Here is a 12405-nt window from a genome sequence, read left to right as displayed (position 1 = left end):
GACGGCTACATGTAGTTTATAATGTATTGCTGTTCTTTTTGTTACATTCAACCATCTCCGGGGGAGCCAGGTTGCAGACCCAAATTCCAACGTGTTTCGATACAGTTTTCGATATTGAAATCACCTCATTGGCATGCAAATGCCACTTTAACACATGAAAGTCTCTGGAAGAAAGCCATCTGTTTTATTTTGTGGCCTTACACTAATAAACAAAAGGTAAAGTATAAACCAGGCGGGGAAATGAAAGAAATATCTGCCTCGGCTTTGAAGTTCTGCTGCATTCACAGGAGCCTTTGGAGACAGCCCTGTGCTGGTGCAGATCTCTTTGCTCTTGATATGGCCGACGCGCCTGCAAATCAAGGCTTGTCTTTTTTGACACTGAAGTGAAGAAAATTTCGTTGACGCTCCATAGAGCCTCCAAGCAGAGTCAACAGCTTTATGGGCTGCCCGGCCTTTGTAAAACTCTCCTACAGATGTGCCGGGAAGAAATAAGATGCTGTTTATTTGGGTAGAAATTCAAATGCTAGCATTCGTTTTATACCTCCCCTGTCTGGCTGAACATGTCTGTGCTCAGTTCTGTAATACAGTACATAAAAAGCTTTCTTTTATTCTGCAAAATGTATTAACTTGAATCTAAGTATTGGAAGATGTCCTGAAATTTACCTGCGAGAACTTGTTTCATGCGTAGTAAAAGCAGCCAATCGGTGTAGGTTACTGTGCTGTTTGGCAAGAATAAGTAACGTGCAGCACCCGGAGGTGAAATTCTCTTTGAAATAAGGGGCAAATATGTAGAGTCGGAGTTCCATCTCATTAAGCAAGAAGCACCCAACTTTCCAGCTGTTAACATACTAAAGATGTCACTAGCAATGTGAGAGGAGGGAGAATGAAGCTGCGTTTCTTGGGTCAGCTTTATAATAGGGATAATTTAATGTGACTCTCCTAACTATTGGCCTGCGATGTGAGGAAAGACTGGCTGAAGACAGCTTCTGCTTTTGAAGAGTGCCCTGTTTATATGTATGTCAACGTTCAGTTGGAGGTGAAAAGGTTAGCACTTGAACCAGGAAGTTCTAGTATTTGTGTTTCAAAAATAGATCTAGTTCATAAACTCTCTCATGCTGAAATAGAGAGGGGAGTTTTCTTATATTTTCTAAAGAGAATATTAGTGAAACACAAAAAGGGAATTAGGGCTGTGTTATGTGTCACTGAGGAAAGGACACACAGAGTTCTGACCTTAGCAAAGTAATGACTGGGAGAAATGACTTTTTATTAAATAGTATATTAAAGGCCACCGCAGTGAAAATAACGAGACTGAGATGTTGAGCTAAGTGTGATCAACAACGGCACAAAAAAAGTACTCGAGTCAAGTATACCTGAAATTTGAATATATTTATTACAGACATTTTAGGACCCGTAAATTCTGCTCTGGATTCGTCACTCATAGAATCTCAGAACCTTTAATGATTGTACAGAAAATCAGAAAGATGGTTTGTTCACAAATGACAACTGATAAAACTCAGTGTACCTTAAGTACATCAAAGCACTGTGCATCATGCAAAGTTCTCCATACACGAATCACATAAAATATACATTCATTTGGCCATTCATCACATTTACGATTTGGTCGAAAAGACATCAAGTCTAAAGAAGGATTAATATGAAAATAGGAGTAGGTCAGGTCTTTGGGATAATATACCCTTAGGTCCAATATAATCCAGCACAGATGGAGGGGGAGCACACCAAGCAAGGTTTACAAAACCTAGTGCAATTGAAGCCTTTTTCTTCTATCTCATTAAAAGAAATGGTGCTATTATTTGAGGTATCTGATTGACATTAACAAATTTAGCTGATATGATAGTCAGTTTTAATAATATAAAATTGAATCCAACTTTGAGAATGTACCCACCCTCTTTAATCTGATAATCTAAACATCATTTCTAGAAAATCTGTAAAAAGATAAATCTCTTGGACAAAATATTTACAACCAGCAAACTCATACACACGAAAAAAAATACATTAAATTAAAGGATGAAAGTTCTATAACTAGTGTAAACACTTTCAATAGTGCATCTCTTCATGAGGTTATGTACTCTATATATCCTGTCTTTATTCAGGGAAAAATATAGAAACGTCCTTGAAATTTTATTCTACAGAGAGAAACTTTTTAACTGTGCCAACAAAAATAGCAGCTTTAGATGGAATTTTTAAAAATAGGAATATTGAATAAGTGGTCAAGAGAAAACTGATTCTAGGACCCACTGAAGTGTTTAGTTCTGCATAGACTAAACAGCAGGAGGGACTTCTAAACCGAATTATCTTGAAACAAGTTGATCGAATGTAAAGATGACCTAAAGATTAAGAATAAAATACTTTACATCAATAAAGCTTTGCTAAAGATGTGAGTTTAGAGTGGGAGTCATGTACCTAAAACAGTGGGTGCCAGAAATATTTCAGTTTGAGGTAGTTAGAGTGTCTGAGGTAGATGAGGCTGGTGAAGGGGTACATGGGGATGAACTGGATTTTTCTGATGACTCCTCGGTTTTTTCTTCATTTCCTGTTGGGGTGGCAGGGGAAATGGGTAGCAACAACCCCTCTTTCTCCCTTTTCTTCTGCTTCATCCTACGGTTCTGGAACCAGATCTTCACCTGTGTTTCATTAAGTTGCAGCGAAGCCGCTATCTCCACCCTCCTGGCCCTCGTCAAGTACTTGTTGAAATGGAATTCTTTCTCCAGTTCTGTGAGCTGCTTAGTGGTGAAATTGGTCCTAACGGTGTTGGGCTGACCTACGTAGCCGTACTCTCCAGCTTTCCCTGCAAAAAGTATATTAAACGTTAATTTAGTGATGAATAGGTGACACAATCAATATGTCCACACAGATAAAACGATATGGAACAAGAACTTCTTAAAACGAGAGGAATCCAGGGACAGTGAGTGATGGCGTGTGAGGTGCTAACATAAAGTCGGCCACTAGTGTGTGTGAAAGGAAACTTGATAAATTGTTTAGGAATTACAGGAAATATTACCACAGAAAAACCCAGCGTGGACTTCCATTATAGCAGATGGATGAACCTGTCTTTACATCTCAGATGTCTTTACCTGTAAAAGCCCAGGCACCTGTACACCACACATCAGAAGGCGGAAAGGGTTTTGCTCCGTTCTGTTTTATTAAAACAAAAAGTGGAAGAGGAAAGAAGCAGCACCCTGCTCCGAAATCACGACTAACCTGTTTTAGGCGGGTTTCTTTTAACTTTCATCCAGTCAAAGGTTTGTGCCGGAGGCGATGTCTCTGCAGAAGGAGAGCGACAAGCGTCCTGGTGGCTGGCATGGAGAGGGGATAAGGAATGATTATAACTTGCTAGAGGCAGGTTCTGCTGCTCTTGTCCGTATGAGGGGTGAATGTACTGAGCGGAACCCACCGTGCCCCCAGCATAACCCTGGTGGGGATGGTGATGCTGGACCACGGAAGAGGAGATATTTCCAGAGTAAACAGCGGGGGGGCACTGGGGATACCCTCCACTTACATCTGCTTCCTGATTTAATGAGTAGTGACTGTAACCCGCGCTGAAGTTCTGGCTGCCATAGCCCGGGCCACAGCCAGAGTGCGAGTAAGACATGCCCAGATTGTTGTGAGGCTGAAAGGTACCAGTCTGGTGATGGTGGTGGTGATGGGGGCTTAACTGGACCCCCCTGCCAACAATAAAGCGATCATCCCCGTTGCAGTTATTGGCAGTGACCGCACAGGACTGGAAAGTTGTAATCCCATGATCGGGGTGATAGGCTCGGGTAGAGCATGCCCCAGTCTCTCCGCTGAGGATGGGATAATCGAGGAAGGAACTCATCCTCGCCGTGTCCATTTATCACCGGAGTGACCGAGTCTTCAGAGTCCTGGGTGACCGTGCCAACTTTCTCACTTCCTCCATGGGGCCAGAAGAAAAATGATATGAATGTACAGTGAGCTGGGGACACGTGAGGGCGGCAGCCAATGGCTGAGCCTCCTGCTAAAATTTCCCGGCTCCTGGTGGTGATGGATCACCGTTTCAGTGGCATTTAAATTCCGAGCGCTCCTCCATGAAGGTGACGCGCAGCCATCACCACCTCCCTCGCTTCTTCCCCCCCCCCCTCCTGCCCCCCACCGCTAGTGCAGTGGGGGCTTCAGAGCCGGGGCCAGAGAGACGGCGTGGAGCCCAGGCGCGCAGCCTGCAGCAGCAGCCGGCACAGAGGAGCCTCCTGCGAGGATTACAGGGCTCGGAGACCTAGCGGGAGGAACCCCAGGTAAGAAGGCAAGGCAGGCGCTCCCCCCGCTTTCTCCTCCCAAAGCAGCGAAGCGTCCGATCCCTTCCCCGGAGCGCCTGGGACTGGGAGGATTCTTTCCGCCGAGCCTGCATCACCGCTCCGGGGTGAGTAGCCTTTACCGGTTGCAAGGGCGCTGCGCCCCCAGCGCGCCGCTCTCGGTGGTGTGCTCGGTGCAGCCTGTCCCCACCCCCAGCCCAGTGCTCCGGCTGGGCCCCGCTGGACGGGACAGCCGGCAGCGCGGGAGAAGGAGCTGGGAGAGGGTAGTGGGGGTGGGGGTGGGGGGAGACCGCGCCCCTGCGCTGTTGTGCCCCCTCCGCAGAGCCCAGCCCGCGACCAGCCAAGAGTTAAAGGGGCTTGTCCCATCCCCCCGTCCCCGCCGCGCCGGTGCTCTGAGCATGGCAGTGGGGCGCTGGGGTGACTGACCGGCCCGGTGCTGCAGCCGGCCGGCTCGCCCGGGCGTCTTCCGCCGCGCGCTGGGCTGGGGCGCGGGGCCGGCGGGGCCGGCGGAGCGCCGCTGCGACAGCACCTCCCGGGGGCTGTGCCTCTAGGGAACCAGAGGTTGCGTGAGCTCAGTTGGTGTGAGGGGTGGGGGTGGGGGCAGGGGAGCGGATGACGATTGCAAACATGAAGCTTCTTCCAGGTTCTGCAGTCCAGCTGCTGGGGTCCCGGAGCGCCTGTGCGCACGCACGCACACACACACACACACACACACACGTGTGCACACACAGACACACATAAGGGTTCAGAGCATGAGATCGAGGGACAGCTTTTAACGATAAACACACGCCAGCACCGGATGACATGCTCAGGAGTAAGTGGGAGGGGGCCAGAAAAGGAGGCGACGCCGGGCCACTGCAGGCCCGATCTACAATTAATTCTCTTTGTCACTTGGTGGCTGCGTCCTCCGCCACAGAGTACACGGAGAGGAGAGGGGCGAGTAAACAGATGGCTGCTAGCAGAGAGCCCGCCCCCCTTCATTCCCCCCCCCCCCACACACACCCACACAGTCTCTGTGATCTACTCTCAGAATTGACTAAAACTTTCTTTTTTTCAGAACAGGAAAATAGGATCAATTTACAGAAAAGCATGGCTGATAGTTGGTATTTGGCATTTGATTTCACATTCAATATCTCTATGCAGACAGCTAAAGGGAGTTGCAGATCTAGACAACATGCAGCCATCCGTATGTGTGTGTGTGTGTGTGAAAGGAAGAAGAATATTAAGCCGCTATCAGTACACAGAGATATGTGAGATTTGAAAAGTTAACTTTGGAAATAGTTGAATTTTATTCTTTTTTTTTTTTTTTTTTTCAGTCTGGAGAACTGTGTGTATGTTTATGCAGATGCACTTCAACTTTGTCATATCTTGCATGATTACAGCGCCCGATTGTTGCTTGTATTTTAAAATACAAAAGGCTGTTTTCCCTTCGACTCGCTCCAGCCCCCTCCCTCCACCCACCCACACACTAAAGTCCAACATCCTCTTCCAAGTGATAAGCTACCAAAAGTGTTTGAGGCTTTAGGCCACCCATGTATCCATTTCACCTCCACAGGCCCCTTGATGCCACCGAAAAACGAATATATGTGTCACCCCCCCCCCCCACCAGTCTACACATAAAAAGATTTATCCTTATATTTATATTTTAGATTAATAATTAATAGATACAAGCCGTTTGGAAACATTCGCTTTCTTAAATTCGGGAGGGGAGGAGGGGTGTCCAGCAAGCATATATGAAACGATGCTCAACCTTTTTTGGCTGCAATATCGTCTTACAGAATTCTTGTTAATCAGCTGTGATAAATTCTGTATAAATCCGGTGCAAACTCAGGCTGCTCTATCTGTTTACTATTAAAGAGATTTTTTTTTCATTACTTTAAGGCGTAACGAAACTATTTATTTTACCATATATGTATAATTTATTTCTATACACCATTGATGTTATAACATCATATGGAAAGAACAGAATTGTTTACTAAAAGAACAGTAAACTCTCTCTATTTAAAATCAATATATCTGCAAATCTATCCGCAGATAGAATTCCTCTATATATATTTACCCGTATTTGTTGCCAAATATCAGCTCCTCTGTTACTCTCCTCTGCTTCCTTTAAATCGTTTTCCTTCATTTCTGTGCCATTGTTTTGAAGAAATCCGCGTCTTTTGTTACATTGTCTCTCCTCCAATGCCTCGAATTCTGCTGCCATTACAGTGCTTCGGTGCAACATAATGGGAAGGGGACACGCCAGGGATAAATCTCTCTTCAGCCCCCAACGAGAAAAGTTGCCATCAGACACGGTCCCAAATGCACACGAAATTCAGAGCTGTGCTATTTTAAAAGTCAAACCTTCCTACTAGCCCCCACCCTAGTCCCACTGCCTCCGTTGTTGCTTGGGTGCGTCGTGATTTGCAGAAAGTCGAGCTGCATCTCCAGCAATTCAAGCCTTTGAAGCATTTCTGGTGCCTGATGCACATTCTTGGGACATTCCCCATATTATAGGCTCACACACACACATACAGACAACCACACACACTCAAGATTTAGGAATTACAATGGGTTTCTTAAAGGAACTTTCTATCCGAGATAGATTTGCAGATATTGATTTTAAATATATCTTGAGAGAAGTTTACTGGTCTTGTACTAAACAATTCCATTCGTTTAAGATGATGCTCTCATATATAAATACGTATATAAAATCCAACCATATATTAATCATTAAATCCAGTTAAAAAGAATGTAACGGGAGTTAAAATACACTCCACTGCATTAAACTACCCTCTTTCAAAAGCGAAAGTGCTGAAGCAGAGAAAGAAAAGAAGCAGGGCCGAGATTTTTGCGGCACCCGCAGTTTAGCCAATCTGTTGTTTTAAACGAGCAATAAAAATGAATTATGACTAAACGCCTTCTAACTTAATGGTTTTAGACGGGGATCCCCGGCCCCGGCAAATACGTAAGAGGATTTTTATTTGTGCATGTGTTCCTGCAATTGATCTCTTTGATGACATTCTCATTCATAGAAAGCGTTTGATTTATGAGTTTAGGAAGAATCGCATCCAACCCTTCCAGTTATTGCCCACCCATCTCAGCTCCGCAACGTGTTGCAGATCAGAGAACCAACACACCTCAAATGAACTAGAAGCAAACTGCTCTGAACGAATTCATTCACTGTGTTTCATATATATATCCCAGAACATTCAAAATCAAGGGTCAACGGGATTTGTTGGCAGTAAAACTACCTGCTGGCATCTGGTGCTTGATTTTAGCATAGTAAACAACGCTCACACTCTGAATTAGGTTACAAATATCGGTAAGATATTCTTACGTAATTAGCTGGCGTTTTTAATGCGGTTTTTTTATTGGCGAAATGAAGAAAGTAACACATTTTGGACAGTGGGCCGCCGAGCAGGCTCCATTGAAATTTAAACATGTTAACCATTAGCTTTCTAGTCACCATTTGCGCCGCAAACCGGTTTAAAAATAAAGCGACTTTGTTATGTGACCCCGCAGAAATCCCCGAGAGAACCGAATTAAGAATTTAAATCGGTCCTAAATGTATTTTTTTACAGATCATAACGTTTTTTATTTCCTTTCTTTTTTAGGTTTGTTTTCTTGGGACCTTTCAGCACATGGGAACTAATCAAAGGCGTACTTTGTATAGCATTTATATTGTAAAGAAGTGTTTCCTAAAACGACTTGCTGGACACACGAGCCTTGAGTTATAGCAAAATACGATTTTTTAAATGAGCCTTCCACCCATGCAACAAGCCAATCTCTACAGCAGGCACTTGCCCCATTTACAATAGGTTATATTTTGTCTGTAACAGCAGAAGCTGCATCTTTATGTTTTTGTCACAGTTTAGAAAATCCAAGACTTGTGTTCACACACAGATATTATGTTATGTGTACGTTAAAAGGAAGAAATCCATCTGAGCTTTGTGGAGGTTCTAGTTGTTATTTTTATTTGTGAGAATCATCGGGTACTTTGACTCGATGCAAACCCTTGCAATAAAGAATTTGAATGTGATTTTTTCTCGCTAATAAATATATTAAATTACCAAAAGGAGAGAGATTGTGACCAGAATGTCTAATTTTATTTCTGAAGTTAAATTGGGGGGGGAGGGGAATACCCGTTATGTTCTGAGTCTAGAGAGAGAGAGAGAGAGAAAAGAAAGCTACTTGTAGCAAACAAGAATTTATTCTACCAAAAATACTTATGACAACGCATCCTAATGTAATACAAAAATAAAAAGAAAGTGAAGATACAATTCTATATGATCACTTTCTTACAGGCCTCATATATTGCTTTCATGGAGGGACCTAGAATGTGGCTAGGTTTAACACAACTAAAACTTCATAAGAAACAGTAACATGGCTCTGGAACACAGTAAAGGGAATTAATAAACAGAAAATACTGACCAGGAAAAGAAAAACAAAATAAAGCAATTTGAAACAAGAAGCCACAACCCTTGGCGACAGGACGTCTTTAATTTCTCAATAATTCAGATGCTGCAAGTCAATTGTAGTGAGTGTGTCTGTAAAAAAGTCAAAACTGTCAGCAGAAATATCCACAGGACTGTCCAGAGATCCTGGCAAACTGGGTGAAACTGCATCTGAAAGCTGTAGGCAGGAATCTGTGGAGAAAACGTTAAAGTCCTGTAAAGAAGGGACATCTAGGGCCTCAGGACTGTCATTGTTCAGGCCAGCTGCACAGTTCTGGGCCATTGTTGAGAGGCAGTTTTGAACAGTGGGTGACTGGTGCTGAAAATGTTTCAGATTTTTCTCATTGCTTGTTAAAGGCGAAACTGGGAAACTTTGTGACTCTCCATTGTGTACATTCTGAGCCTGCTGTTGAGATAGTGCATTTTGTTGAAAAGTGTAACCGTCCCTTTCCAAGAGAGCGCCTGAGACGTTATTGAGGGTTTGCTCGAAGAGAGATTTCTCCTCCTCCTCTTCTGCTTTCTCGGGGTCCTCTAAACTCTTAAATTTCCCCTCACTGTTTTGGTTCTCCTTACACTGGGTCTGTCTCTTGTGCTTCATCCGTCTGTTCTGGAACCAGACTTTGACTTGTCTCTCGGTCAAATCCAGCAGAGCTGCGATCTCAACCCTCCTTGGTCTACACAGATACTTGTTGAAGTGAAATTCCTTTTCGAGCTCCAAAAGCTGGGTGTTGGTGTAAGCCGTCCTCAGCCTCCTGGAGCCACCGTTAGCACTTTCGGGGATCTCATGAGACTCTGTAAAAACAGATAAAGGCACCGTTTGCATGTTAACATCCCAGCACACTGCACCTCAGAGAGGGAAAGATATGTGTGTGTGTGTGTATATATATATAGATAGTGTAAAATAACTGCAACAAAATGGCCGCCCTTGGACGCAGTAAATCCATTGTGTTGCACTCCTGTGCGCCCGGTTCTGGGGACCCCTTTCCACCTCAATAAAATTATTGCATCCGGCTCCCAACCCTAGCCGGGCAAACTTTATATTAGCCATAGCACAATTTATAATTAATGCATCAGCTGCTTAGCTGAGCAGGAGCAATCTATCACTCTTCATTACTGTCAAATATCCTAACTCCAGGACAGCGAGACAAGAGGAGGTCAGCTCCGACTCAAATAAATCATTCCCCCATTAAAACAAGTTAGGGAAAGTTGGGGGTTTAATGGAGCCCACCGGTTTCTTTCCTCCGCTTCCTCCACACCACTTCCCAGTGCCTCCAGTGGAGTTGGGAAAGCAACAATCCGAGGAAAAGAGCTAGATCTAGGGGAAAGTCTTTGAACTGACCTTTGTGGCTTAGGCAGGCGGGTCCAGTGGCTGAGGCCGAAGCAAGCGGGAGGCTAGTTTTCTTGGAGGCTTTTTTCTCTTTCATCCAGGGGTACTCCGGAGGCGGCAGGGCGCCGGTTGGCACCGGGCTGCTGCTGTCGCTGCTGCTGCCATTGGGGCTCTGTTCGGGGCGGCTGCTGCTGGTGTGGCGAGGGTGGCTGCCTGGGTTCAGGCTGGGGATGGTCTGCTCAAAAGGAGGAGGAATCAGTGTCGAGTGTGAAAGCGTCGAGTTCTTGATTGATGAACTTTGAAATGTATCACCGACAGGGGGAAAAGATGTCAGGCACTCAGCAAGCGATGGCTGACTATTGATAAAACCAATCTCTCGCTCAAATTCGAAATTCATGGCCTTCAACTCGAGCAGCCCCCTTGGAGAAAAAGTTCCCTCTTATTTAGGGGTTTTTTTTGGGGGGGGGAGGGGTGGAGAGGGGGAGGGAAGGCCCAGGAAAAAGGAGAGAGAGAGAAGAAAAAAATATATCATAGAAGATCGCTGGTGGGGTGTTTTTTTTCTAATTCACTGATTACAGCCGTATGGGGACCGTGCTACTATTAAACTATTGAATTCATGGAGACAAGGTTGAAATTGGACCGAATTGGCTGTCACATGATTGCCTCTGCCCAATGACAATTTGGGCTTTAATCAAAAGAAGCCACTGTCTGTTTGATTGATCCAAAAAAGTCGGGAAGGAACGCCTCATTGGGGGCCAGAAAGGCTTTATTTACACTTTTTAGGGGGGAAATTATATATATGTATCTCTCCGCTTTGAGTCCTAATGTGAAATGATCTCTGTGTGTGTGTGTGTGTGTGTGCGCGCGCGTGTGTGTGTGTGTGTGTGTGTGCGCGCGCGGTGGTTGCTTGTCCTGCAGGCTGCTGCCCCTCTTGTCTCCTCCCGCACACTCATTGTTTGGGACTGTCAGGAAAACGCTTTGCACCTCGCAAATCATTTAAGCACCTCAATCTGACGCTCGGAGTCATTAACAAAGTAATCCATTAATCTTCAAAGTTTTGACACCCAGGGCCCCCACATCTCAGCCACATAAGAAGTTGCACCCAGGCAGGAGTTGCAGGCAGAGAGTCCTGCTTTTTTCCTGGGGAATAGCACTTCCTCTAAACTAGTTTATTGCTCCCGGGCTGGCATCTCTATGCCACTTTTTCTTTGCGGGGGAAGAGGAGGTTGTACAGTATGGAGAACAATTGGCCGCCGATCTCTGAGCCCATTGTTTAGCAGGGTTTTCCACAGCAGCTTTGCTCCTATGGGAAGAGTAACATAGAAACAGCTTTATGGGCATGACTTTCCACTGCAGTTGACTTCACAGAAGTGGACCACACATATATATATATTATATATCTATATGTTTATAGATATTTACTATACTATCCATATTTTTGAACAATTCAGTGCATTAGTTTGTAAACTACACTCGCGTCTGCTGATATTCTGTGGTTTAATAACCGTAGTAAACTGGGTCTGGTGAGTATGTTCAATTACAAGGAAATATATAGGAAGGTAGTGTCAGATGTGTATATGTGTTTTAATGCGTCGGGGGGGGGGGGGGGAATGCTGCAAGGATTCTAAGCTGAATAACTGTACATGATCCAAAAGCATTTGCTCTGTTTGCAGGCGTTTCGATTTGCCACTTACAGATCTAGTAAACTGCGGACCGTGGGTGTTTTGGCACAATCTTTCCGATCAAATCAAGAGGAGTGGTAAAAAAGCTGATGCTGATGGCGATAAAATAATAGTAATAAAAGCAATACAATGAACACATCCGAAATTTGATTTTCCACAAAGCACAGGCTCTGTCTGTTTCATGTAGCATTTTATATACGCAGGATGAAAAGCATCACTGTTGGGCTTTTTTTTTTTTTTTTTGCTTTTTTTTAAATATTTTAAAGAAGCCAAAACAGCGTCGCGCTGGCAATTAGTCTTAGCTGCTCTATTTCGGAATTGCATTAAAAGGAATCGCCAGAATCTCTGTAAGTGGCTCAAATAAACTGATCATTAGATCTCCACTCTATGAGGTTGGCCAAACCCCCTCTGCTTTAAGCTAATAACCCCGCAAGATGAAGTATATCTGGGAAAGGCTCGGAAGGAGGAATGGGGTGGGATATTTTAAAGGGGGTTGTTTTGTTAGGTTGTTTAAATAAAATATAGAACGAGACTTGTCATTTAATACCTCAGAAGGGATGCCTTATAAATATAGATGCTGTTGGAAAATGCAGGGGGTTTAATTTTCTTGCTTTTACTCCAAACAAAGCTCTGGTGATGCCTGCGCGTGATCAATCTTGTCCGCCAAAAGG

At 44.5% G+C, this 12405-nt stretch overlaps 2 protein-coding genes across 2 annotated transcripts; both read right to left on the bottom strand.

Annotated features, from left to right (window-relative positions):
* Window positions 1–2233: 2233 nt before the first annotated feature.
* HOXA1 (homeobox A1) lies at window positions 2234–3850 on the bottom strand. The gene is made up of 2 exons (XM_067561654.1): window positions 3220–3850; window positions 2234–2806 (listed from the first exon to the last, which is right to left on the bottom strand). The coding sequence occupies exons 1-2, from the start codon at window positions 3848–3850 to the stop codon at window positions 2448–2450; spliced, it is 990 nt and encodes a 329-aa protein (XP_067417755.1). The 3' UTR covers window positions 2234–2447.
* Window positions 3851–8468: 4618 nt separating this feature from the next.
* Window positions 8469–10449, bottom strand: HOXA2 (homeobox A2). Its single transcript, XM_067561653.1, has 2 exons — window positions 10065–10449; window positions 8469–9517 (listed from the first exon to the last, which is right to left on the bottom strand). The coding sequence occupies exons 1-2, from the start codon at window positions 10447–10449 to the stop codon at window positions 8778–8780; spliced, it is 1125 nt and encodes a 374-aa protein (XP_067417754.1). The 3' UTR covers window positions 8469–8777.
* Between the last annotated feature and the right edge of the window lie 1956 nt (window positions 10450–12405).

Source organism: Emydura macquarii, unplaced genomic scaffold (genome assembly GCF_026122565.2).
Source record: "Emydura macquarii macquarii isolate MOO-44397 ecotype Brisbane River unplaced genomic scaffold, CSIRO-AGI_Emac_v2 contig_2422, whole genome shotgun sequence".
NCBI classification, from domain to species: domain Eukaryota; kingdom Metazoa; phylum Chordata; order Testudines; family Chelidae; genus Emydura; species Emydura macquarii.
This window is presented reverse-complemented; position numbering and strand designations above follow the sequence as displayed.

Coding starts and splice junctions, on each gene's coding strand:
- HOXA2 (XM_067561653.1), bottom strand. CDS start 10,449: ATGAATTTCGAATTTGAGCGAGAGATTGGTTTTATCAATAGTCAGCCA. Junction 9,518..10,064: donor CGCCTGCCTAAGCCACAAAG/GTCAGTTCAAAG, acceptor CTGTTTTTACAG/AGTCTCATGAGATCCCCGAA.
- HOXA1 (XM_067561654.1), bottom strand. CDS start 3,850: ATGGACACGGCGAGGATGAGTTCCTTCCTCGATTATCCCATCCTCAGC. Junction 2,807..3,219: donor AAGAAACCCGCCTAAAACAG/GTTAGTCGTGAT, acceptor TACTTTTTGCAG/GGAAAGCTGGAGAGTACGGC.